This window comes from Heteronotia binoei, chromosome 10, assembly GCF_032191835.1.
Source record: "Heteronotia binoei isolate CCM8104 ecotype False Entrance Well chromosome 10, APGP_CSIRO_Hbin_v1, whole genome shotgun sequence".
Taxonomy (NCBI): Eukaryota; Metazoa; Chordata; class Lepidosauria; order Squamata; family Gekkonidae; genus Heteronotia; species Heteronotia binoei.
This window is the reverse complement of record NC_083232.1, coordinates 31,872,473-31,900,229: the sequence shown is the minus strand read 5'-3', so window position 1 is coordinate 31,900,229 and position 27,757 is coordinate 31,872,473. Positions and strand designations below refer to the sequence as shown.

The 27,757-nt window shown below is 43.8% G+C and overlaps 1 protein-coding gene across 1 annotated transcript; it reads right to left on the bottom strand.

Annotated features, from left to right (window-relative positions):
* Positions 1-775: 775 nt before the first annotated feature.
* Positions 776-27,757, bottom strand: LOC132578380 (patched domain-containing protein 3-like). Its single transcript, XM_060248336.1, has 4 exons — positions 27,005-27,757; positions 20,471-20,592; positions 17,106-17,251; positions 776-2,388 (listed from the first exon to the last, which is right to left on the bottom strand). Exons 1-4 carry the CDS (start codon positions 27,755-27,757, stop codon positions 776-778), a joined length of 2,634 nt encoding a protein of 877 aa, XP_060104319.1.

Sequence of the window (27,757 nt, the reverse complement as noted above, 5' to 3'; positions counted from 1 at the left end):
ATCATGAGAAGGAGGGCAGGAAGGGAAATGCCCAGGGAAATGCTGATTGACACTTTGGGGTCAGTTTTTTCTCCAGGCCAGTTTGGCAAGGGAACGTGGAGTTTTTTGCCATCTTATAGGCATGGAGCAGGGGTCCTTAGCGATGTATGTGTGTGGGAGAGAGGTATTTGTGAAGTTCCTGCATTGTGCAGGGGCTTGGACTAGATGACTCTGGAGGTCTCTTCCAACTCTATGATTCTATCTGTTAAAGGGACAGGACATTTTGTTTTCTCTAGCCATTTGGCAAACCATAAAGAGATGGCTCTCTTAATAATGAGGGAATGTCTTAATTATAAAACAGCAGGATAATTTATTTGATCATATAAAATAATTGTTAAGTCGCATTCCACCATAAAGATACTGGTTCCCACTGAATGAGAATCAGCCAAGGCGATATAACATGAAAAGATTTTGTCCTGCAAGTAATATAAGAAACTCTGCTCTGATTGGTTGATGATCACTGCAGCCATATGCTGGCTTCAAAAGACCTTAAACAGTTTATTATAAATACTGCGAATGGAAGCTCTTTCTTACATTGTAGAATGAATCAAGGCTAGTTTGGCTAACAGTGCAATCCAATGCATGTTTACAGCAGAAGTCAATCATACTGTGTCCATTGAGGCTTACCTATAAAGTAAGCCTGTTTAGGATTACAACGTAAGGCACATCCAGTAGCTCCTAAAATATAATCCTTCTGGTTGACTTGTTGTATGATGCATCAGCACATTTGTAAAGCCTAGGTGTTTATAGCAGGCAGTTGTGTAACGTCTGGTTCAGTGCTGGCTGGATTTTCATTTAACTGGCTCTCAATTCGGTGCGGTATGGTTGACATTCTTCCACAAAAGCCAAAGAAGGTTAAAAACACAGGAATGAAAAAGAGTCCATGAAGAGTTCCAAATAAAATAACCAGAAATATAATCTTAAAAAATGCTTTGAAAATGTAGGTGTCTGTCAAGGAGAGCACCAGCACCCCTATAACAGTGGAAATAGATCCCTGTATCATGGGGTAACCAAGGCGGTATAGTGAATCCACTGCCTTGTCATTCAGGCTGCCTTTCTTGCTGCTAACAAAGGCATAAGAAATATGAGCAGAGCAATCAACTGAAAACCCTATGCACATGATGAGGTTGATCATGGATATGGAATCAAGATTGACATTCCAGTAGGTCATAAAACCAGTCACACCAATAATAACAGATGCAATAGCGAATGTTACCCACAGTGAGCACAAAGGATTGGGAATCAGCAGCAAGGAAATAATTAACATAGCTCCAGTAGCAATTATAACGTTTTGAATGGTGCTTTGTGCTATTACAATTAAATGATCATAGAATATAAAAGCTGGATGGAACACTATTAGTGGTAAATCACATTTTGCTGCACTGGTTCTCAGCTGCTTTAAAAGTTTCCGCTCTCTCACTGAAGTAGTAATGCTGACTGTCTGTATGAAAAAACGTGAAGCTGATATTTCCAAATCAGTAAAATTAACATCCCATTGAGACTGAGGATTTAGTCTGAACAAGATAGATAAATTACCAATGAAAGAATGACGGTCACCTATATCTAGAGACATTCTTCCAGCAACCGCTTCATACATTCTCAGCCATGACTCTGAAAATTTCTTGTCCACGTAGGATGTATTTTCTAGCACCTGCATGCAGCGCTCAAGTTCTGCACGAACAGTTGAATTCCAGTATGGTATGCTTTCAGTAACAATGGCCATAATTCTTGGACCGTAATCTTTAAAGAATGTTTCTTCAAAATCATAATACTGAATAACATAAGAACGATCCCGGACCAGATCTCGAAGATCTATACCTTCATTAACTTGGGTGCACCCATAAATACTACTACACACATATACGATGTACATGGCTACTACAGCTACTTTGCTCCACTTAAGCATAAGAAAAGGACCGAAATATTTTCTAAAAAATATATTAATGGGAAGCTCAAGCTCTCTTCCAGTGTCTGTATCATAATATCCTCCCACACAGCAGAAGTTGTACAAACAGCTATGCTGAGCTTCGTCTGGCACTTTCATGAACGTGAGCCAATGTTTGTTGCTTTCTTCTCTTCTACCATTCAGAGCAAGGACTGCTCCAAAAAATGTCAAGTTGTAAATGTAGCAGAAAATGAAGGCTGTTCCTAAGTAGATGCAAAATGACTGAATCGATGGGAAGGATGTCGCAATGCCAATGTAGAAGGCTAAAACGTCAGTAAGAGTTGTGATGGTAATAGACACAGCTGCATCTGCGTAGGTGTTAGCCATCCGATCCTCAACACTCCACTTGACTTTTGTCTGTTGCCAACAGGCCACCATTATGAACATGTCATCAACACCAACCCCTGAAAGAGAGACAAAGGTGGTTACTAGTTTCGATAAAGGATGGTCCACAAGAAGGGAAAATTACAAGAGATGAGTGTACCTAGCTAATCATATTTTCTGAAGATATTTTTCTTCCAAATTGTCCACAGAATCATAGACACTAAAGATTCTGAACCTTTAATCATATTTGAAAGAAATAAAAATAGTAGACAAGCACAAACACCAAGCTTATCTTGGGACTGTAAGTGTAACCCATACCTGCAGCCAGGGGTCATTTTGTAGAAAAAAGTAGTGCTAGTGAAGCTCATTAGCACAACTCATTTGTATAACTTTTTTTTTTAATACTAAAATATTTATTGATTTTTCTAAAAATAGCCACAAACATTAAACAAAATACACAACAAAAAATAAATATATGTAATATACATAAAACAATATTAATAAGAGCACTCTTACAGTCTTCTATTAATTCATAGTTTTGCATTTATAATCCATATTTCAAATATATTATCTTTCACTATATTATATATACAAAAGCTTCAATAATACGAGAAATTTATGTACTTTTTTGGAATACATTTTTCAAATTCTTCTTCTAAGTTGATGTAATTAAAAAATGGGAACCATTGTTTTCTTTCTGTGGTAAGTCATTTAGCCTTATTTGTATGGCTAGTTTATCTAATGCCGCTATTTCCCATACTTTAGACATTCATTGTTGTTTAGTAGGAGACACATCTCGCTTCCAATGTTGAGCTATCAGAAGTTTAGCCGCCATGAATAACAGAGTTGCCAATTCTTTTTTTACTGGAGAAAGTTTTAAATTTGGCCAGTAATTCAAAAGGCTTGATTCCGGGGAAAAAGGAATATTACCCTCTACAATGTTGTCTACAGTTTGTTTAATCTCTTTCCAAAAACGGAAGATTTGTATCACTTACCGTGAAGCTTCCTTCTCGGTGGACTGGCAGTGGGTCGGTCCGACTACTGGGGTATAGGCTCCTCCTCCTCTCCACAGGGTCGGGTCTTCTAAATGATCCGGAGGGGGGGAGTGGCCTATACCTCCCAGCTCCCGCCAGGTGTATCCAAGCCACATCCCCTAGGGAGAAAAAAGTTCCACAACCTCCCCATTCATATACAGAGACAGATGAACAAGGAGAATTATTTATTACGTTTCAACATACCCCCAGAATAGGAGACTGAAACAGAAAATTTTGATCATACAGAATGCAATACAGTATGGCAAAGAAGTAAGCGATGCTCCAGGATCCAACTCCAAAACCCAGGAAGCCGCTCAACCTCTGACGGGCGGGCCGGACCGACCCACTGCCAGTCCACCGAGAAGGAAGCTTCACGGTAAGTGATACAAATCTTCCGTTCTCCGGTGGGCTGGACAGTGGGTCGGTCTGACTACTGGGACGTAACAAAGCTGAACATCCCCGGGCGGGACCGGCTTCCCTATTTAGAGTGCATGCTGCAGCACGCGCCTTCCAAAGGCCGCATCAGCTGAGGCCCATTTGTCCACCTTATAGTGCCTAGTAAACGTATGCACCGATTTCCAAGTTGCTGCCTTACAAACAGCTTCTAGTGATGGGAAGGACCGATACACAGCTGATGTTGCAGCGCCCCTCAGAGAATGAGCCGTGATCCCCTCTGGAGGAATTTGACCTTGGGCCCTGTAGGCCAACACAATACATTCTCGTAACCACCTGCTAAGGGAAGATGCAGAACCCTGTTGTTCCTGTGATTTTTTACTGAATGAAACAAACAGGGAATCAGACTTTCTCCACTCTTTAGTACACTCAATATAAAAACAAAGAGCCCTCCTGACGTCTAGGCAGTGCAACTCCCTTTCCCTAGAAGATTGAGGATTAGGGCAAAAGTTTGGAAGAACCAACTCCTGGGACCTGTGAAAAAGGGAGTTGACTTTAGGGATAAAAGATGGGTCTGGTCTAAGTACCACCTTTTCGTTATGAAAAACACAAAGCTCCTTATCAACCGACAAGGCCTTCAATTCAGACACTCTTCGTGCCGTGGTAATGCCTACTAAAAAAAGAGTTTTAAGGGTTAATTCCTTTATCCCGCAGGAGGCCAGAGGTTCAAAAGGACGCCCACACAAGGCCTGTAAGGCTACATTCAACCTCCATGAGGGAAACCTGTGCACCTGCGGGGGTTTAAGCAGAGCAGTACCCCTCAGAAACCTTTTAATGTGCGGGTGCGCCGACAGGGCCTTACGCCCCCGCACCCCCTGTATGGACGATATGGCAGCCACCTGTCTTCGCAACGTGCTAGTGGAAAGACCTTTATCTGCCCCTTCCTGCAGAAAACCAAGAATACCTTTAACTTTAACCAGCATCGGGTCCCACCCTCTCTGGGCTGACCAAGAGGAGAAAACTTTCCAGGTGGTATTATACACCCTATTCGTGGAAAGCTTACGCGATGCCAGCATCGTGTCCACCACCCTCTTGCCATAACCTAATTCCTCGAGCTGCAACCGCTCAACCTCCAGGCTGTCAACTGTAACAGGTCTGGTTGGGGGTGAGACATGTTGCCTTGAGTGAGCAAGTTGTCCCTCCTCGGCAGACGCCAGGGAGGCTGAGTCGACAACCTCAGGAGTTCCTGGAACCAAGACCGTCTTGGCCAGAAGGGAGCCACTAGCAGCATCTCCGCCCTTAGTTCCACCACCCTCTGAATCACCCTGGGTAAAATGGGGAGGGGCGGAAAGGCATACAGAAGTCCCGCTGGCCAATCTGCGCTGAGCGCGTCTGTGCCTTCCGCACTTGCGTCTCTGTTTTTGGCAAAGAACCTGTCCACCTGACGATTGTCTGCCGTGGCAAACAGGTCCACTGTCACCGGGCCGTATCTGTCCACTAACAGACTGAAGGTGTCCCTGTGTAACATCCATTCCGTCTGGTCCAGCCAGCGTCTGCTGAGCCAGTCCGCTACCAGATTGTCCTTTCCGGGAACATGCACCGCCTTGACTGATAGAAGATTGGTCTCCGCCCACTCGAAGAGAATCTTCGCCTCGGCATGAAGAGATTTCACCTTGGTTCCTCCCTGCCGGTTTACATAAGCCTTGGCTGTTGAATTGTCTGTTTTTACTAAGACATGGCGACCCCTCAGGACTGCCTGTAAACCCTGTAAGCCTAACCGAATCGCTCTGAGCTCTAAGAAGTTGATGCTCCGTTTCGTTTCATGGGGCTCCCATTGACCCTGGATCATTTGATCCTGCGAGTGAGCCCTCCAACTCCATAGACTGGCATCTGTGGTCACACAGACCCTCTGGGGCTCGCGTAACAGATGACCTGGGAGGAAAAGACCTGGATCCAGCCACCACTGCATCTGGGATTTCACTTCTGGTGACAACGACACCAGTTTGTGAATTTTGTTCCCTATAAACTCCTGGAAGGGGCGGAGGAAGAACTGCAGGGGACGAGTGTGAAACCTGGCCCACGAGATCAAGTCCTGAAAGGAGACCATCATCCCCAACAACTGCGCTAACAGCATCACCGACACCCTGCGCTGTTGAAGGACCCCATGTAATAGGAGAGAAAACTTCTCCCGCCTTTCCTGGGTTACAAAAACCCTGTCCAGGGATGTATCTATCTCCACCCCCAGATGCACAAGCCTCTGGGAGGGAAGAAGATTGCTCTTTTCCAGATTTACCACGAAGCCGTGTTCGCGCAGCATGGTCACTGTCCGGTGAATGCCCATCTGGCACTGTTGGAAGGACCCCCCTTTCACCAGAATGTTGTCCAGGTAAAGAAAGAGGGCCACGCCCTGTAGCCTCAGTTCTGCCACTAGAGTCACCAGGACTTTTGTAAAGACCCTGGGTGAAGACTTCAGGCCGAACGGTAATGCTCGATATTGGAAATGTTTCCCCGCGTAGGAGAAACGTAGGAGGAACGTAGGAACTGCCTGTGTGACTCCCGAATGGGAACATGCAAGTAGGCCTCTGATAAATCCAAGGAAGCCAGAAAATCCTGAGACTGAATGGCTAGCAACACTGACCGGAGGGTCTCCATTTTGAAACGCTTTGCTAGGACAAACTTGCTGAGCCACTTCAGGTCCAGGATGGTTCTGAACTCCCCATTCTTTTTTGGGACTAAAAATATTATGGAGTAAACTCCTAAACCCTGTTGGGATATTGGGACAGGTTCCACTGCTCCTATCTCCACCAGGTGTTGGACCGCTGCCAGCATTGCTTTGTGAGCCACCAAATCTCTTTTCCGTGGAACCCCACGAAAGTGGTTGGGAGGGGGGGAGTGGAACTCTATGGCATAACCCTGTTCCACTATCTCTAGAACCCATTTGTCCTGAATTGACTGGTTCCAGGTGCCTGCAAATAAGGAGAGGCGACCCCCTATCTTCCCTATAAGCTGGTGCGGGACATAGTCATTGAGATCCCCCTTTTTTGGAAGAGGGTTTGGGGCTCTGGTCTGTTTTCCCAGAGTAGTAGGGTTTGGAATCACGCCCTTTTTGTTGCCACTTTCCTTTGAAGGAACGAAAGGAACCTGCTCTGGATGGCTTTTTGGAATCCCGAAAGGAATGAAAGGGTTTCCTCTGCCTAGTTTCTTTACCCTTGGAGGGTAGAACTTTCTTTTTATCCTTGTTTTCAATAAGGTACCTATCTAGGCCGTCCCCAAACAACAAGGTTCCTTTGAAAGGGACTGCAGCAACCCTAGCCTGGGCTGCAGTATCAACCTCCCAATTACGTAACCAGATGTTACGTCTAGCAGCCACGCCACAGGCCATAGCTCTGGCCGCTAGCTGCATGGTGTCCAAGGAACTATCTGCCACAAAGGCAGCGGATAGTGCAATCTTCTTAAGTTCGTCTTTGAACTCCTTGGGAGCTCCACTATCTGCTGATGCTAGGTTGTTGGACCACGTGCACATTGCTCTGGCGAACAATGAGGATGTTGTGGCCGCTTTAATAGCCCATGATGTTGCTTCAAACTCCTTGCGTAAGGCCTGCTCAATCCTCCTATCGCATGGATCCCTTGGTAACCCATCTGTGTCCATGGGAAGGACAGAATTGGAGATTAGACTAGTTACAGGATCATCCACTGTTGGCAATTTTAGCCTTTTAGTGGCCTGTGGAATAAGGGAATATAACTTTGAAATAATCTGTTGGTTGGCCCTAGGTTTAGCCGGCCGTTCCCACTCCCCCTTGACCAGAGCAAAGAAGGCCGCCGGTAAGGGAACCCCTGTCTGAGTGCTACCCAGCTTTGGCATCATTTCCCCTGAGCCTGTGGGAAGATCAGGATCCAGCTCCTCATTCTCCTTAGGGGTGGCCACGAAGTTGAGGGTCCTCAAGACCTTAGGGAGCAGCTTGGAGTAATACTCCAGGGGAAAAAGTCTGGACTGCACCGTGTCAGGTTTTTCCTCCTCTTCATCTGATAGCTCGCCTTCCTCCTTATCAGATTGTTGATCAGAGTCTTCCGACTCTTCAGCCGAGCTCAGGAGAGGGGAATCCAGTCCTGGGTGAGTCTTGCCCTTAGATCGTCCCAAGGATTCACTAGGGCTGGGGTCTCTGCGCCTTTTCCTTCCCCCTTGCCTCCTTTGTTTTGACAGAGGAAAAGGGGAGTCCTGTTGACTGAGGTCCTGCCCTAACTCCTTCAACATTTCCCTTTTGAGCCATTGGAGTAGGTTTGCCTTGGCGTCCTCCCCTGAGAGGTCGGGGTTCTGAGCCTCTTGCTGAGGTGTAATGACTCCTGATAGTATAGGCAAGTTGAATTCACTTGGGGAGTTGCTTGGGGAACTGGCAGCCATTTTGAATATCACCAGATCCCTATAAGGGAAGTGAGAGAAAAGGGCACTAGTCAAAACGGCAGGAAAAACCCAAAATGGAGGACAGCAGCATTAACTGCGCCCTCTAACTGGTCTCTCCATATTCCAGGACCAGAAAAACCCCTTAGAGTTGCCCAAAGACAAGCTCTTCCCAACTGCCAGGTACATGAATCTTGGCAGTATAGGGTCCGTGCAGCCGTCAGCGACAAGGGTAAAATAAAAAGGGGGGGCCCTTCTCAGCCACTAAATCGCCCGCGCCGGTCCTCCCCGTCGCGGGACGACTTACCGCGTTGCCGTTGCCCGCGGCTTCCTTCCCCCTGCTCTGTTCCACTCCCGTTAGGGTGGAAACGGAGCTTCAAAGGGCCGCGCGTCGCTTCGCTCTTCTCCGCTCCTTTGCGGGTCTACTCGCGAGTAGCCCCGCGCACTCGCCCTCCTGCCGGGTTTGTTGGGGCTAACCCCGACGCTCCCAGCTTCCAGTGCTCTGAAAAAAAAATTTTTTCCCTTCCGGATCTTCAGCGCTTCTTCGGGAGCGCTAAAAAAGACCGTCCTGCTCGTGCAGGGCCGGGGAAAAAAACTGGCGGGAGCTGGGAGGTATAGGCCACTCCCCCCCTCCGGATCATTTAGAAGACCCGACCCTGTGGAGAGGAGAAGGAGCCTATACCCCAGTAGTCGGACCGACCCACTGTCCAGCCCACCGGAGAATTATTTATTCCCGGGCACAGCCACCAAAAGTGTAAAAAAGACCCTTCCTGTTTACATTGTTTCCAACACTCGGGTAGGTTTTATAAGAGACAGAAAGAGCTTTTTAGGTGTTAGATACCACCTTGAGAAGAGTTTATAGTTTTGAAGTTTGTCTGACTTCAATACCGGGAAAGTTGGTAGAAAGCATTATCAAGGACAGAATGAGTAGGCACACTGATGAACACGGGTTATTGAGGAAGACTCAGCATGGGTTCTGTAAGGGAAGATCTTGCCTCACTAACCTGTTACATTTCTTTGAGCAGGTGAACAAACATGTGGACAAAGGAGACCCGATAGATGTTGTTTACCTTGACTTCCAGAAAGCTTTTAATAAAGTTCCTCATCAAAGGCTCCTTAGAAAGCTTGAGAGTCATGGAGTAAAAGGACAGGTCCTCTTGTGGATCAAAAACTGGCTGAGTAATAGGAAGCAGAGAGTGAGTATAAATGGGCAGTCTTCGCAGTGGAGGACGGTAAGCAGTGGGGTGCCGCAGGGCTCGGTACTGGGTCCCATGCTCTTTAACTTGTTCATAAATGATTTAGAGTTGGGAGTGAGAAGTGAAGTGGCCAAGTTTGCGGATGACACTAAATTGTTCAGGGTAGTGAGAACCAGAGAGGATTGTAAGGAACTCCAAAGGGACTTGTTGAGGCTGGGTGAGTGGGCGTCAACGTGGCAGATGCAGTTCAGTGTGGCCAAATGCAAAGTAATGCACATTGGGGCCAAGAATCCCAGCTACAAATACAAGTTGATGGGGTGTGAACTGGCAGAAACTGACCAAGAGAGAGATCTTGGGGTCGTGGTAGATAACTCACTGAAAATGTCAAGACAGTGTGCATTTGCAATAAAAAAGGCCAACGCCATGCTGGGAATTATTAGGAAGGGAATTGAAAACAAATCAGCCAGTATCATAATGCCCCTGTATAAATCGATGGTGCGGTCTCATTTGGAGTACTGTGTGCAGTTCTGGTCGCCGCACCTCAAAAAGGATATTATAGCATTGGAGAAAGTCCAGAGAAGGGCAACTAGAATGATTAAAGGGCTGGAGCACTTTCCCTATGAAGAACTATGGACCAAGCATTTATTAATTCCAATTTGAAGGCTGGCAGCAAAAAAATAGGGTATAATTCAGACTTCGGGTAGTTAATAGTAAATCCGGCACTCCACTAAATTGTTTAACTTGGTGAAGTAATGAGGTAACTGACTGAAGGGGTTTAGTTAAATAAAAGACTGCATCGTCTGCGAAGAGACTTAATTTATATTCCTCTTCTCCTACTCCTGCGGATATTGTCTGTGAGAGTTCTAGTAGGGATGAAGCCTGATTGATAGCTATGTATGTAGTTTGCAATAATTTTATTTAATCTGTTGGCCATTATAGCTGAGAATATTTTAAAATCATTATTTAAAACTGATATCGGTCTGTAGGATGTAGGGTATTGCTTATCTTTCCCTGGTTTGGGTATCACTGTAATTCTAGCCTCAGTCCATGTAGTAGGCATAGTTCCTTTAACCATAACAGAATTACATGTTTGTACTAAGGGGTCTAATAACACAGATTTAAATTTCTTATAAAACTCAATACGTATACCGTCCCTACCCGGGCCTTTATTGTTTTTGATGTGCTTTAAAGTTTCAGAGAGTTCAAATTGTGTTATTTCTTGTTCTAGAAATGAAAAATGTTCAGGTGTTATTTCGACGTTGTAATTTATATAGTTAAGATATTCTTTAATTTTGACTCGGTCAGGTTTCTCTGATTTGTAAAGCTGTTGGTAATAATTATAAAATATCTGAATTATCACTTTAGATTTAGTAACAAGTTGTCCTTAAAGGTTACGCATATTATGAATAAGATGAGATACCTTTTTTTTAATAGTCTTCTGTTTAAGCAACTTAATGGACCTAGATGTTTGGTAAAATATTTTTGGCTAAGTATCATTAAGTTCTTTTGTATTTGGGAAGTTTCTAATAGGTCTAGTTTTTTACGTTCCTGTTCTAAAGTTCTTAATAGTTTTTTACCTCCTTTCTTAGCATATTGAAGTTCCAAATGCTTAAATTTACTAGTTATTTCTGTTAGTAATGATTGTCTCTCTTTTTTATAGGTGGATGCAATTGCTATCAACTGCCCTCTTATAACAGTTTTGAATGCGTCCCATAATGTCTCCTGTGATACGTCATTAGTCGAATTAAATTTAAAGTATTCCTGTATTGAAGCTGTTATTTTTTCACATATCAATTCGTCTTGCAGTAATAATGTGTTTAATTTCCAATGATACCCTTGCTTGTCATCATTTTGAGTGGAGAGCATACATGTTACCCACGAGTGGTTGGAGATTATGTGGTCCTGTATCAGCCTCTTGTATTTGGTTAGCTAGTCTTTTAGTTACAAGAAGATAGTTAATTCTTGTATGAATTTGATGTAAACTAGAATAATATGTGTATTGTTTAACTTTCAGGTTCAAGAGAAAGTCCAGAAAAAGTTCAAGAGAAAGTCCAGAAAAGGGCAATTAGAATGATTAAAGGGCTGAAACACTTTCCCTATGAAGAAAGGTTGAAATGCTTGGGACTCTTTAGCTTGGAGAAACATCGACTGCGGGGTGACATGATAGAGGTTTACAAGATAATGCATGGGATGGAGAAAGTAGAGAAAGAGGTACTTTTCTCCTTTTCTCACAATACAAGAACTCGTGGGCATTCGATGAAATTGCTGAGCAGGCAGGTTAAAACGGATAAAAGGAAGTACTTCTTCACCCAAAGGGTGATTAACATGTGGAATTCACTGCCACAGGAGGTGGCGGCGGCCACAAGCATGGCCACCTTCAAGAGGGGTTTAGATAAAAATATGGAGCAGAGGTGTGTGTGTCTGTCTGTCTGTCTGTCTGTCTGTCTGTCTGTCTGTCTGTCTGTCTGTCTATCTATCTATCTATCTATCTATCTATCTATCTATCTATCTCTATGTGTGTGTGTGTGTGTGTGTGTGTGTGTGTGTGTGTATGTGTATATATATATATATATATATATATATATATATATATATAAATTTTTGGCCACTGTGTGACACAGAGTGTTGGACTGGATGGGCCATTGGCCTGATCCAACATGGCTTCTCTTATGTTCTTAAGAGACACCATATGTCTACCAGATTAAACAAATCTATCACGTCTAATAGTTCCGTAGTTTTTGCTGCTTTTTCCCCTGGTTTGTGTGTTTTATCAAGTGTAGGATCTATTATATAGTTCAGTTCTGCACCAATTACGGTTTCACCACTTTGATATTCCGCTAGGAGATTAAGAGTTACCTTAATGAATTTTTTCTGGTCTACATTTGGGGCATACAAGGATGCTACTGTAAGTGGCTGGCCACCTAGCTCCCCTCTAACAAAAATATAATGACCCTTAGGATCAGAATTTATTTTTTGGAAATGAAAACAGAATTGTTACACCTTTGGATTTTGATGTCCCTGCGGCCATATAACTTTGATTAAACCAATTTGAGGATAACAATTTTTCGTTAGCATTTTTCAGATGTGTCTCCTGAAGACATACTATATTTGCCCTCTCCCTTTCCATACTATTAAGAAGCCTTTTGCGCTTTACTAGATTATTAATACCTCTACAGTTCCAACAAACAAGTTTGTACATATGTGACATCTTTGGGGTGACTTAAGAGTATTCAACTGTATTATAACCTAACACAACTTAACAAGAAAACTATGAACGTGGTTTCCCTAAACAGAGATACTTTTCAGAATTTCTTCCCTTTTCAAGGAGGGGAGAGAGAAAGCTATATAGATGCTTCCTTGTCTGAAAAGAACAACTTGCCCACGGGGGGTTAATTTTTTAAAAAAGAAAAAACCAACAAGTTACTTTACTGAGCCGTCCATCTTCCCTTTCTCTTAAAGAAGTGTTTCTACTGCCAATACTAACCCTTTAAGAACTTTGTAATCATATATATTTTCAGATAACATCTTAAGTATAACAGTACTATATAGAACCCTATAAATCAGTCTAATAAAACATTTATATTCGCATTAATCATGTTCCTTAAACATTAAAACCTTCTTTTTTTCTTATAATCATATTTAAACTTCAGTTATCACTTGCATCTTTATCTATTCCTAACAACAGTGTTAACTTATTAACACACTGATCTATCAAAACTACATTTTCTTTTTCATATATTCAACCTCTACTTATACATCCATACATGCTTTTATTCCTAGTAATATATACACCAACCCACCCATATCAATTTTATTTACTAACCAGTCTCATATACCTTTATATAGAGGGGGTTAGAGAAAAATAAAGAAAGGGGAAGAGGGAAGGAGAATCAGGAATGGAGAAGGCTCAGCTTGTAAAAGGAATAGAAATATGAAAAATAAGTGAGAGGGGGGAAGGAAAAATAATTCATCTTTAACTTATATCAATTCATTCCAATTTAGTTCAAATTTTATAATTACCCGACTAGTTCATTCCTAATTTATATACACCTAAAAGCACTTTAATCAGATATTTATACTGTAAGATATTTTCATGTAATAGCATTAATAGTTGCCTCTATGAATTGTCTACATCCATACATGCTTTTATTTCTAGTAATATATACCCACCCCTCCCATATCAATTTTATTTACTATCCAGTCTCATATACCTTTATACAGAGGGGGTAAGGGGAAAAATAAAGAAAGGGGAAGGAGGAAGGAGAATCAGGAATGGAGAAGGCCAGGCTTGTAGAAGGAATAGAAATATGAACTAGAAGTGGAAGGAGAGAAGGAAAAACCATTCATCATAAACTTATATCAATTAATTTCAATTTAGCTCAAATTTTATAATTACCTAATTAATTCATTCCTAATTTGTATATACATAAAAGCACTTTATCTAATCAGATATTTATACTGTACGATATTTTCATGTAATAGCATTAACAGTTGCCTCTATTAATTGTGGTATTCTTTAAATCCATGTACTAATAAATGTATTGTTTCCTGATATATCTGCATTTTCTAATGATATTAACATTTAAGACATCTTAATATAAAAATTCAAATTAAAAATAAAAACATGAGAATACTTCTTTCTTCCTTTGTGTCTTCCAGTCATGTCACCTCTGTCCATTTTGTTTGTATTACAGCCTCAAATGTACAATCATTAGTAGTAGATTCTTATATTTTAAGTCTAATATTACTGTAAGTCTTGTCCAAAGTCAGTAAGTAGTAACATATATTAAAATAAACAAAATACATACTTATGTTGCACAAACCACATTATTCTCAATCGTGTTGTCATTTCCAGAGACAAAATTTTTAGGAGAAAATTATTTGAGTCTCACTTATCATTTGTCCTCAGTGACTTTAGTGGAGATCTTCATTTCTTCTTCTGATGTCAGTACAATCCCCAAGTCTTTCAATAGAGTTCTTCCTGACGCTATGTCTGAGGCCTCCAATAAAGAGCCATTACGAAAGACATATATGTATGAAGATGCACTCCATCTGAATCTCACGTTAGATGTAAAAAGCTTATTTGCAAAGAAATTAAGAGCTCTACGTTTTTGAATTGCCTCTGGGGGGAGATCTAGTCAGACCTGTATCTTCCTTCCCTCATGTATGAGACCTCCAGTTTTTCTGGCTTTAGAATTTTGTCCCTTGATCTTGGATATAGGAACTGTACCAAGATATCACGAGGCCTATCTCTTCTTGCTCTAGCAAAGGCGCCCAGTCTGTAAGCTCTAACAATGGCTGGGGCCACCCCGTCTTCCGCTCCAATAGCCTTTCCAAGCCACACAGACACATAACCTGCCAGGTCTCTTTTATTATCAATGTCCTCCTCCACCCCTCTTAGCTTAAGATTACATGATCTCCATCTATTTTCTACAATCAAGAGTCTATCTGCAAGATTTTTTTCTGACCTTTGCAGGCTTTGTATTTGGGATGCCGCCGCCTCACTGATCTCCGTGGCGTGTTCCACCATTTTGTTCATTCCCTTCATTGCCGCTTTTAACTGGTCTATATCTTGCTTAACCGGTTGTAGAAAATCATCGATCGCTTCTTTTATATATGTACGTAGGTCATCTTTAAGTTCCTTAAGGTCTTGTTTTGTAAGAGTATTTGAATCCTGCTGTATCTGTTCTTTTTCTCCGTCATTAGCAACCGGCACCATTTTTAGTTGTTCTGGTGTAGAAGGGGGTTGAGACTTCCCCTGCTCCTCTGGCCAAAAAAACCTCTTCGACTGTTGTTGATCTTAGATTTCTTCCGTTCCTCTTAGCTGCTGATTTCCTGCGTTTATTTTTGTTCATACCTCTTGGACCGATTTGTGGCAGTTTGATTTAGTTCTGGGAAAGTGGGAGCTCGCTCAAAATTATGCGTCCGCCATTGTCAAGCAACGCCCCACCCCCAAATAACTTATTTGCATATGCCACAAACCCCTGACATCACCAGAAGGTGTACTAAATTATATCAGCTCAGCATCTATCTTAAATTGAATTATAACTGTCATAATAAAACCTTACTCCCATCATTCTCCGAGCATCATAAAATGTAGTACCAGGTAGCAGAGATATAAACTTTACAAGAACACAGACAAACTCCCCTCATTCTTTTAAAATTACTTTCTCCTATGTGGCCACAGTGTCATGATGAAAATTTCCATCTGTCTGTTTATACATTTTGGTTATCTCCCCATTTTTTGTGGGGGGAAATATTAGGAAGTTTGTCAAAGCTTATAGTTCAGCAAAATTCTCACGGGTGGGTTGAACAATGGAGCCCAGAAGCAAGTACTGATGGGGGAGGGTAAGAAAGAAAGAGCACAATAAAATGTAGAGGTTTCAGAGCTCCTCTTATGAGCTCCTACCCAAAATGAGGGTAGGAAAATAACACACAACCATAGCTGTGGGGGGAGGTAATCACATTTACTGCAACAAGGAATCAGTGACGAGAGAGGCATCCAAATTCTGTGGACCTATCTCCTGTGAAGTATAGACCTCCTACGCTAATGTAAACTTTGACGTCTATCCCAAAGTTAAGAATATTTAGTTTATAAAATTCCAGGCACTATGATTCAAATAAAGGAAGATGCTTTTCATTTGTATTTCTGAATACCTAGCTGACTTCAAAATTCACATGAACCCCATCTATGGGAAGGGTGCATTTTTATTTATTTATTTATTTGTAATTTATATCCTGCCCTTCCCACCAGGTGGCTCAGGGCGGCTTACAACATATAAAAACTAACATAAGAGTATAAAATTAAGCATAAAAGTTTAAACATTTCACAATTTACATAGTTAAAATCTAAACATTTCTCACGGTTATATACTTTCTCCACATTCTCCTTTAAAATGCAAACAAACAGCTATCTCAGCCAGATCTGGTGTCTGTTACTGTGTATTTTGAGGGTAAGTGTGGTGAAAATTACCCATATATTCTACAGTGAACGTGTATACTTTATAATTGGTTTGTGTACCAGAGCAAATATGATTTCTAGAGTAGCTTGATGTATGAACTAACATTCTGCATCAAGAAGTGCCATGCAGCAAGCAGGTTTCCAGTATGACTTGGGGAGAGGCAATAACTGGAAGAAAATGAAAATGAAAGAGGGCTTAAAGCAGGTGTGTCATTTATTATGAGGACCGGATCTGACATAAATGTGACTCTGTTGGGCCAGGCTATGAGCATCATAAAATGTAATACCAGGTAGTGGAGACATAAACTTTATAAAGGACACAGACAAACACAAAGATTTTTAAAAACTTAAAATAAAACATGCTTAAAACATTAGAACTCATTGGTCTTAAAGGCGCTTTCTTTGTCTCTCTCCATGCAATCCAGAAAACTGGGGACCAGGGAGGGGGGAGCCTCAGCCAAGAGGAGGAAGAGAGGCTTGTCTCAGCAGCTCTGTTGTGCAATTGAGAGAGCCTAGCAAAGCAAGCTATTCCCCTCCCCCTTCCTCCCAAAGGGAGGCGTCTCAGCCAATGAAGAAAGTAGAGGCTTTGCTCTGTAGCTTCTGTGTGATTGAGCAAGCCTGTTGCAGAAGGAAGCAGACAACAGTCAGTTGCTAGGGGGCCTGATAGGAGCACTCCGGGGCATGATTCAGCCTCCAGGTTGCATGTTTGACCCTCCTGCTCTAGGGTATGATTGTGTGTGTATAAATTCTCTCAAATTTCTGTTTTAGATATATCTATCCAAAGTGTTACTTATAGAAAAGGACGTCTCTTACTTACCAAGTGTAAGAAATGGTCCACATGCAGCTGTGATAACAAAAGGTACCCCACAAAAGAGCAATAATCCAAAACTACTGACAACAGCTAAACCTGATGACAGCACTCCAAATGCTGCAACCCACACTTTTGTTCGTACACAGTCCAATCTGCAAGACACAGTATAAACTGATATGGCTGGATTCAAAGTTTCATGGTGCATATACTGATTTAATGTTTTTTAAACAACACTAGAGTAGTGCATGCAGCTGTTGTATTTAAGAACTTTGTAGAAACACAAGAATTAGAAACAGTTCCCATTTCTAAGAATTATGACAATATTATAATAAGGAGTACTTGAGGGAGGAAGAGAGAGATGGATTTAGAGGTGTAAAATTTCAAGAAGTTTTGAAGCCAAGGGGAAAAGGGGATCTTTTTGAAAACAAACAAACAAACAAAAAAGGTTTGGTAGGAAAATTGAAATATATGTAACTAGAAATAAGGCCTGCTGTGAAGAAAAATACAAAGTGCTATAGAAAGAGGCTCTGGGAGAGTGCCCCCCTACCCTTGCTGTCTTCCCACCCACCCAAGAAAAGGTATTCACTCCCCCCCTCCACTTCAAGGAGAACTGATCTCTACCATCTGGAGAGCAGCTGTAATTCTGAGTGATCTCCAGCCCTCACTGGCAACAGTAGTTCTCCAGGATGAAATGGCAGATTTTGAGGGTGGAGTGCATGGCATTGTACCTGTCTGAGGTTCCACCCCTCCTCAAACCCCACCCTCTTTAGGCTCCACCCCTTAAATCTCCAAGAATTTCCTAACATGAGTTGGTAGCTCTATCTCCTTCCCTTTATCTGCCCTCCGACTTCAGCTTTCTATTGCCGCCACCCTCCCTACAGCCTCTACTGAGGAAAAGGATAGTCTTTCTCCACAGTGGGCAGGGGGGGAAGCAGCCTACATGATTCTCCTCTCCCCTCTTTGATCTGCACAACAACCCTGGGAGGTAGGTTAAGCTGAAAGTCTGTGAATTATCTGAAATTATCCAGTCAGCTTTCACTACAAGACCCTGGGTCTGGCAGACATTGCTCTGAAGTCCTAATTCCTATGCCCTCTTCAAACTCCACTAAGGGAAGGATTTCTTTCTCTCTTCTGTAAAGCAGTGTGACAGGTGGCTCAGCCAATGGGAGAGTAGGGAGAGCTAGAAACTACCAGAACCAAGGTTGGTTGCTTTTTACTGACAGAATCAGCTTGGTTGGCTAGCAACAGCCATCTGGGTGGGAAAGAGGAGTGGGCTCAACCAATGGAACACAAATACGCTAGATTGATGGTCTGATGGGCCAAAGATAGATGGAGCGCACCCCCAGCCAACGGGAGAACTTCGTTTTGCCAAGACGAAAGAGCTTTTATATCTATAGGATACTTTTCTATCAAACCTAAACTTATTTTGCTGCTTTAAAAAAACAAAATTAATAACTTTTAATACGATGTAAAATAGTATTAATGGTGCATTTATGGTATTTACAAGTATAAATGTCTCACAGTGCCATCTTAAGCAACTGTACTCAGAGGCATATTCAGTGTACTCAGTGGGGCTTACTCCCTGCAAAGTGGTTTGTGGATTGCAGAGGGCGTTTTCGCACTGATCTTAATCGGCAGCGACGCCCCTCTTCACCGCACAGGATCTGCGCGGATTTCGCACTAATTGCCGCGGAGCACCCGGAAGAGCCGGAAAGTCCCGCGGCTTTTGCGGCGCAAACGGAAACCGCCAAAAACCAGTTTCCATTTGCGCCGCAAAAGCCGTGGGACTTTCCGGCTCTTCCGGGTGCTCCGCGGCAATTAGTGCGAAATCCGCGCAGATCCTGCGCGGTGAAGAGGGGCGTCGCTACCGATTAAGGTCAGTGCGAAAACGCCCAGAGAGAGAGATATATATATGCAAACTGCTGCACCCTATGGATAACTTAACACATGTATCTTAATTTTTACCATCTGAATGGCAAAAAAAATAAATGTTGTAATCAGAAAACAAATTTTATAGCAAATAAAAGATCTGAATAGAAACTGTCTCATAGTGTGACAACAAGCAAGATTACCATTATAATTGGGTATCAAATCACAACTTCATGATAAAACTGAACTCTAATACTTTATCATATAACACATTATGGCATATGACTTGTTAAAATTATTCACATTTAAGCAATGAACGTATTCTTTGTGTTGCATGCCTATACTATACATAGAAATTATCATTTGTTAATTGTAGTTATATTATGATAGATAATATACGGTAGGTTGTTTTGCATTTCCCCCTATGCCATAAATTCCAAATGAAAAAATGGTTTCATAGGAGTTTTTTCCAAGGCATCCCCACATTTTTCATTTTTTCTCCAACATTTTCTGGTTATTTTCTCTGGCCTTCACATCTTTAGTTGAAATGAAATCACTCCCTACACCACAGATAGGGAATGTGATGTTTACTGGATGTATCAGGTACAAATTTATTAGATGTGCATGGAACACAGATCTGTGAAAGTGTATGAGCTGAATTTCTATCTGAACATATCTTTCAAGCCCAATTTCTATTTGAAAAACCAAGGCAAAGGGTTAGTGCATGAAGCCTAATAATATAAAGACATTTTTACAGCTTACAGGATGCTGACATTAAGCCTTGGTTTAACTTAATTTCTATGGTTCTGGGAGCATGGGTGAATGTGTAGATAGCTTATTATTGTAAGCCATGGGTCTTTTTATTCTAGAATTTTGCTGCGATTGAGGCTGATGCAGAATTGTTCAGGAGTGCATTTTTACAAAGCATGCAGGGTTGTAGTATAATGGAATGTTTTAGGAAGACACCTCTATAGGATTGTAATCTTCCACTGATCAGTGTATGTATTAACCTACTGCTTTGTCTCCTATTTCTGGAACCCATTTTTTTTTTTTGCATTGCTTATGGTATGTCAGGTTTTGGAGTGGTTTTTTTATGGCGTTGTTTTCCAATTTTGTAATTATAGGTCTGTTGCACAATTTATTGAATGTCTTACATTGTCTGACTCTGCTGTTTTATATTTTGTAATATGCCTGCCTTGAGGCAGCTATAAAGTAAATTTAAAAAATGAACAAGCAATTAAATTAACTTCTCATGTCTCAAAAGTTCCCATTACTAGTTAATTCTTTGCTCGACAAATAAATGGATACTATATCCAGTTTCTTATACAATTTTGAATGGAGTTAAAAGTGTATTGTGCATATACTGATTCTAATTAACAGAACTATACTTGTGGACTTTCTTATTTTTGAAATTTATCTAAGAATAGATGACTGCACAATGATACAACACTGCTTCCTCTATCCTCCCTTACCCAAGAACTGAGGGGGACTGGAAATGTTACCTTGCACATGTTAAAATTGAAAAGCTTATTGTCAACAAATATGTGACAGCAAATAAAGGAATCACATTCTCAGTGTTTTTTTCTAATTCTTCTTGTCTGGATACTGAGGTAAAATAGGCCACCTGCAAGTATAAAAAACAAACAAAGAGAGAGAGAGAGGTATCTCTGTTAAATATTATTTATCTTATTGTGCAAAGAGACTGGAATGTCAGACATCTTATTTGGTTTTAAAAAGCACTTTGTGCAAGTGATTGAGTCAAGGCTGCAACACTAGAAAAGAGGGAACAATTTCCTTAACTGAAAATGCCCTCTCTAGATACAAGGTTTCCATCTTTTCCCCTAAAGAGGTTTAAAGAACTGAGAGGCTATTTCCCTAAAAAACAGGCTGTCGTGTATCTCGACTAAAATGGTTCTAGAAAATCTATTCCATTCAGGAATACCACCAGTTGTTCAATCAGCTTGCCTAAGGATAGCAGCTAGTCGATACTTTGATACTCCTGGTCCAAAAAGGTATACTTCAACAGCAATGGAAGAACGACCTTCTTCATAGTCCAGTCATTCCATTCTGAGGGCAGAGGGGCAGGGGACCAGTGAGTTCTACCTCTGAAGGCTAATGGGGGCAACTGGTTTCAAGGATGCTCTATAGGACACAGAAAGTCTACACACTTTCTTAGCTGATGTCGTGGGAACCTGGAATATTTATTTTTATGCCACCTTTCCACTCTATCAGGGCCCACAAGGCAAATTAAAAATAGTTACAATTGTAAGAACCTTTCCTGGGTGTTGCTGCCACCTGTTTATTTAACAAGAGGCTGGATCCAAAATACTCCAAAACTGCGAACTTGTTCCTTTCAGGAGAGTAAAACCCCATCCAGAATAGGAGATAACCCTATCAGACTTCCCCCCCATCAGTTTTATCAGGATTAAGCTTCAACTTCTTTGCCCTCATCCACTCCAGGCACCTGTTGTTCAAAGTTTCCACAGCTTCCCTGGGATCTGCTTGTAGTGCAAGATAACCAAGTGTCATCTGCTTATTGGTGGCAGCTCAGCCCAAATCTTCCGATGATCTCTCTAAGTGGCTTTACATAGATGTTGAAAAACATGGGGAATTGAGATGAAATCTAGGTCTGAGGCAGAGGGATAGAGCAGCAGTTCCCCAGCACCATACTCTGAAAGCTACCCTTGAAGTGGGACTGATACCACCACAGAACAGTGCCTCCCAATCCCAAAAAGAAAGACAGGCTGCCCCGTAGTTAGGGGGGCCTCAGGGGTCCAGGCCCCACCAATCAGGCTTCTGTGGAAGAGGCCAAAGGCAGCCAATGAAAAAAAAGGTCTGTGCCTGGCAGTTGCTGGGTAGAAAAGACCCAGAACCCAGCCCAAGCAGCAGACAGGAGAAAATCATTCCAGCAGCATCTTGTTTCCTGTGCTGCTCCTGAGACCTCATCAGGGAGCCCTGGAGGAGTTTCCAGCAGCAGCTTCCAGGGCTCTGCTGCTGGAGGTTGCTCTCTCTATGGCATATCTCATATAGCATGAGACATCATTTTGGGTCCCATGCCCCCCCAGCAAATCTGAAACCCTGAAGCTTTGTGCCCCACCAAACCTGAAACCCTGGCTATGGGTCTGAATCCAGGAGGATATCATGACTGATAGTAATGAAAATCCCTGAGAGGTCCAGGAGAACTAACAGGATCGTACTCCCTCTGTCCATCTCCTGGTGCATGGGACCCACCAGGGCGATCGAGGCCATTTCAGTCCCATAACCAGGTGGAAAACCACACTGGAATGGATCTAAACAATCTGCTTCATTCAGGAATCTCTGACATTGGCCAACCACTGCTCATTCAATCACCAAGAATGGTACATTGAGACTGAGCAGTCCAGAGTAGGTTTATTTAGGAGTAGATGCATCACTGCCTGCTTCAAGGCAGGAGTGAACAACCCATCTCTCAGGGAGGCATCTGCTGTCTCCCAGACCCAGTCTTCCAGCCCTCACCCCCGGAAGATTTAAGCAGCCAGGAGGGGCAGGATCATACAAACAGGTGGCAGGTCTCAAACTTCCAAAAATTCTGTCCACATCCTCAGACTTCACAAGGTGAAAGATATCCCACGCAACTGGACAATTCGGCACCCTGGGACCTTCCGATTCTGATGCTGCTAATGTAGAGTTCAAGCTGGAATGGATGCAAGAGATTTTATCCACAAAGTACTTATCAAAATTATTGCAGTGGGCTGCACAGCAGTACAGCTCTTCCTGTCAACCGATAGGCTGCTGACCACCCAGAAGAGTTCTGCAGGTCTACACAGCTTCTCTGCTGCTCTACTAGGGTTGGGCACAAAGCTCACCATGAACCTAATTTCATCACAAACTTAGCTGGCTCATGAGTTCATGAACCGATATTTGTGCCCATCCCTATCCACGACCCTCCCATAACCCTCCACATGGTTGTTGGAGGTTCATGTGGTTCGTGGTGAGAAATGGGGGGGGGGTAGCTAGAAGGATTGATGAAATAGTCTGCATCCATTCCAGCCTAACAGTGGGGCTCATGCCCCCATCAGCTGTTAGGTGCAAGCTGTTTCAGCAATTTCTTTCATTCCCCTCCCCTGCTTCCAAGCATTCCTTTTGAATGGCTTTTGCAAGCCACACATGAGTAAAGTCCAAGCAGTGAGTTCACCTGCAAGTGGTGAACTGGTTGCTTGGACTTCACTTGTATGTGGCACTTTTACAAGATTTCCCCCCTGCTTTTCCATTCTGCAGAAAGAAGAGAGGAGGGAGCCCCTCTACCACATCACAAACCTCATGAAATGAACCAGTTCATTAAAAAGTGAGGTTTGCAGTTTGTGTGACTGTACAAACTGGAACGAACCTCCATTTTCTTGGTTCACGCCCATTCCCAGTCTCCACCATGGAGCGGACTTTCAAATGAGTTCTAGCCCATGCCTTGTCAGATTCATCCTGAGTCTTTCTCCACTGTCACTTTAGCCAACTCCCCTGTCTTTTCGTTGTTTGCAGCCCATCAGTAAATCAAGGGGCTACCTGAACTTTTCAACCTCAGAAAGGTCTCCAAGGGGCAATCCTGTCAATTGCTGGTGTCTTTTCCAGTCCGTTCATGAACCTCTGAAAATTGCTTGAAAGTTTGTGGAGAGTTTGTGCCAGTTGACCTGCCACGAACTTCAATTCACAAACCATGAAATGCCCAAAATTAGTCATGAAGTTTCGTTTGTGAGCTAGTTCATGCTAGACATCAGGACTATTTATCTGGCATTGCCACAATGGTACCCAGATTCTGCTGGGCAGTCTTTGATTACACTGGTATTGCTGGGCTTGCAAAAAGCCCCCCCCCACACACACATCTTCAGTTTCTACTGCAGAGATTCTCTGCTTTCATCTTAGTCCTGTTGAGTTTGCACTGCCACAGTAATACTGGTACTGCTGGGCTTACACAAATGCCCCCTTTCCAATTTCACTACAGAGATTCCCTGCCTTGACCTTTGTCTTGTTGGGTTTGCAGTGCCACAGTGGCACTGATTCTGCTGGACTTGCAAGAATGCTGCCTGCTTTCAGTTTCTACTGCAGAGATTTTCGGGGACTTTGATTCTGCTCTGTGGGACTTCTATTACCCTTCCTTTTTTGCTGTTTTTCCCCCTTCATTGGAAACAATGGGGAATGGGGGCATCTTCTTTGGAGGACTGTACCTTAGACCTCATAAATACAACCCTCACCAAACTTGGAGGGTGGGTAGAGGAGAGTCACCCAGGGATCCCTGGTGATTTCAGTGTCTCAAGCATGCCAGGGGCTTTGGCATTCTACTACATCACAATTCAGTTCATTTAGCCCCTAAATGTTTGTGACAGTTCATGGTTCGCAAACAGGGCCCATCACAAACCATCACTAACCACATTTGCCCAGTTCTTGCCCATCTCTAGGCCTGACTCTAACTTGCCCTTTATAGGAAATTTTGAATGCAAGGTGGAGGACATAAGACAAAAGAGAAGCCATGTTGGATCAGGCCAGTGGCCCATCCAGTCTAACACTCTGTGTCAAACAGTGGTCAAAAAACCCCAAGTGCCATCAGGAGGTCCACCAGTGGGACCAGGACGCTAGAAGCCCTCCCACAATGCCCCCCTAAGCACCCAGAATACAGAGCATCACTGCTTCAGACAGATAGTTCCAATGATAAGCTGTGGCTAATAGCCACTGATGGACCTCTGCTCCATATGCTTATGCAATCCCCTCTTGAAGCTGTCTATGCTTGTAGCCGCCACCACCTCTGTGGCAATGAATTCCATGTCTTAATCACCCTTTGGGTGAAGAAGTACTTCCTTTTATCAGTTCTAACCTGACTGTTCAGCAATTTCATTGAATGTCCACGAGTTCTCGTATTGTCAGTAAGAGAGAAAAGTACTTCTTTCTCTACCTTCTCTATCCCATGCATAATCTTGTAAACCTCTATCATGTCACCCATCAGTCGATGTTTCCACCTCACTGCTTACTCCCAACTCCAAATAATTAATGAACAAGTTAAAAAGCATCGTACTCAGTACTCAGCACTGCGGCACCCCACTGCTTACCATTCTCCACTGAGAAAATTGCCCATTTATACTCACCGTTTCGTATTCATTAGCCATTCATTAGCCTGTTAATTAGCCATTGCTCTGGAGGAGCAACTCTGCAGGTATGGTGGTTGACATGTAGAATTCTGTGCTCTATTATACCAAAAGCAACTGATGGATCTAACATCAGAGCCGCCAAGACAGTCCCTGTGCCATAGCAGGCCTGAAAGGATCAGTGACACCAATCATTCAGAAAACTTTCCCTAAATGGGCTAAGTTCAAGTTACTTACTTCACCCATTGATCATCCTCCCAGTTTTTTGGTAGTCCCATCACCCAAGACATGGAGAACTATTTTGGGATATCTTTGTTGGCTGCTCATATTTCATGGAATGACGTGTCTGAAGAGGCAAAAAAGGCACACACTCCCAAGCGTTCCGTAAATTTTGTAAAATGATATCAAGTATGTTTTTAATTGTTAGTTTAGATATTACAGAGGATGTTTTAGATGCCTAAATTTTTATACTGCAGTTTTGCAATGCCATTCTAAGCAGAGCAGGGGATGACTGCAGACTTTCAAGGTCACAGGAGCTTAAGCCTGGAGCTCAGTAAGTAAAAATGCATGGGGGAAGCACTCCAGAGCATGGCGCACCCATGTGTTGCTACGGTCAGAGATGGGGGGGGAGGCCTTCCAAAACAGAGGGGGATGTTCAGGGCCAGTCATGCCACTAGGCAAACTAGGCAGCTGCCTAGGACGCCAGCCTTCTGGTTGTGCCGAATTGGGTGCCCTCCATGTGACCAGGTGACATTATCAGTGCGGAGTGGTGGTGGTGCCAGAAGTTAGTCTTGCCTAGGGTGCCAGGCAGTCTAGGGCCGGCCCTGGGGATGTTTTCAGGCAGTCTAACTCTGGCCCCACTTTCTCTCCAGATTAAATCCTCAACAAGAAATAAGTCTGGCTGTTTTGACAGTGGAAGTGAGTGGAAAAGTAAAGAAGGAGTACTGGGAGGGGAGATGGAAGTTGCATCTCCTGAAGAACCCCTGTCCATGGCTTGCCATGTTCCCAAGCACAATGCCACACAGTTCCTTCTGGTGGAAAAGCTGCTGAGAGGGTACTTTGAACAGAATTTAAAAAAAAAACCCAGCAGACAGGGTTTATGTTCATCCTGTTCTCTTTCCTGGCACTCTCTCACCCCCTGTCTGCTCTGCCCAGCAAAAGAGTGTTGCATCATTTCATCCTTACCACAAGCCTTTGGGTAGATGTGGTGGTGGTGATAAGGGGAGGCTGGTCCAAAATCACCCAGTAAGCTTTGCAGACTGAATGGAGATCTGAGTATTGGTTACCTTGTTCCTCACCTGAACAATCTTATTGACTTAACATCCTTTGTACCCCTCCTTTCTCTGCCATGGGAACCCAAAGCAGCTGACACCCTTCTCCTCTTCTCCATTTTATCCTCACTACAACCCTGTGAGAAAGATTAGACTGAGAATGTGAGTGGACCAGCCAAAAGCCTTCTGTGGCAGAGTGGGTGTTCCAGCCGAGGTCTCCAAACCCATATTGTGCGTAATTTTTTTAAAATGTCAAGTCACAGCCGACTTACCAGGGCCCTGTTTGTTTTTAAAGGCAAGAAACATTCAGAGGTGGTTTGCCATTGCCTGCTTCCCCTGGTATTCTCCTCCAGATACTGCCCAGGGCCCACCCTGCTTAGCTTCTGAGATCAGCCGAAATTTGGCTAGCATGGGTCATCCAAGTCAGGACATGTGTGTGTGTACATAGGTCAACGAATTTTTATGGAGTGTCTCCACCCTGCAGGGTGTACACAGGAAGACTACCTGGGGTGTTTCCCATAGGCCAGGCATCCCACTACAGCAGTCTGGTTTGAACCACAAGCAGGCACACACTACCACAGGGATCCACGGGCCAGGAAGACGGGAAGCGGGAAGGAATAAGGTCCCCATCGGTGTGACCCGGATAGTCCCCGCTTACCCGCATGTAATTGAGGCGCAGCTTGGATATCAGGTGGGGGATCCGCTGCAGGAAGGTCTCTAGCCATATCAAGCTGGCCTCTCGCTGCGCGGGGTCATCTTCTTGCAGGTGGTAAAAGAGGCGCATGGCTCTGGCCTCTCGGATGCTGTGGCTCAGATCGTTGCCTCCTTCCGGCGCCACCGTGACGCCCCCCAAGTAGAAGCCCATGATGACGCGCCCTTGCCAGAGCGGGAAGGTGAGGTTGGGCAGCAGGGCCTCGATGGCCGTCGGATCCCCCGCGACGGCGCTGAGCAGCGGGTTGGGGCTCTCGCAGGAGCCGAGGCTGCGGGCGCAGATGTCGGCGTAGGTGCGTCCGCCCCCTTCGATGCCACGCACGGCCGCGTCCAGCGCCAGCAGCTCGGCGAAGGCGTCGCGACTGAGGATCGTTTGGTGTTCGGACACGGCCACGAAGGAAGCGAAGGTGCCCTCGGTGGTCAGCCTCTGGCCGGAGAAGCGCTCAGAGTCGCGCGTCGAGAAGCGCTCCCGCACCAGGCGCCGCTCCACCTTGGCCGGCCCGTTGCGGGGCGTGAACTGCGCCTCGATGTCGTTCGACCTGCGGCGGGCCAGCTGCGAGAAGCCGGCCCCCAGCGCGACCGTGAGCGCCAGGGGCAGCAGCAGGAAGGGCCACGGGTGGGCGCCCACCAAGCCCCCCAGAGCCCGCAGCCTGCGGGTCAGGGGCCGCTCCACGCAGTCTGTCTGGCAGAGGCCGCGCAT

What these genes read in the sequence shown, in the direction of transcription:
- LOC132578380 (XM_060248336.1), bottom strand. Translation starts at nt 27,757, where the DNA reads ATGCGCGGCCTCTGCCAGACAGACTGCGTGGAGCGGCCCCTGACCCGC. An exon ending in TGCGCCTCAATTACATGCGG is followed by an intron (nt 20,593 to 27,004) that starts GTAAGCGGGGAC and finishes TTATACTTGCAG; the next exon opens with GTGGCCTATTTTACCTCAGT. An exon ending in TGGACCATTTCTTACACTTG is followed by an intron (nt 2,389 to 17,105) that starts GTAAGTAAGAGA and finishes TCTCTCTTTCAG; the next exon opens with GGGTTGGTGTTGATGACATG.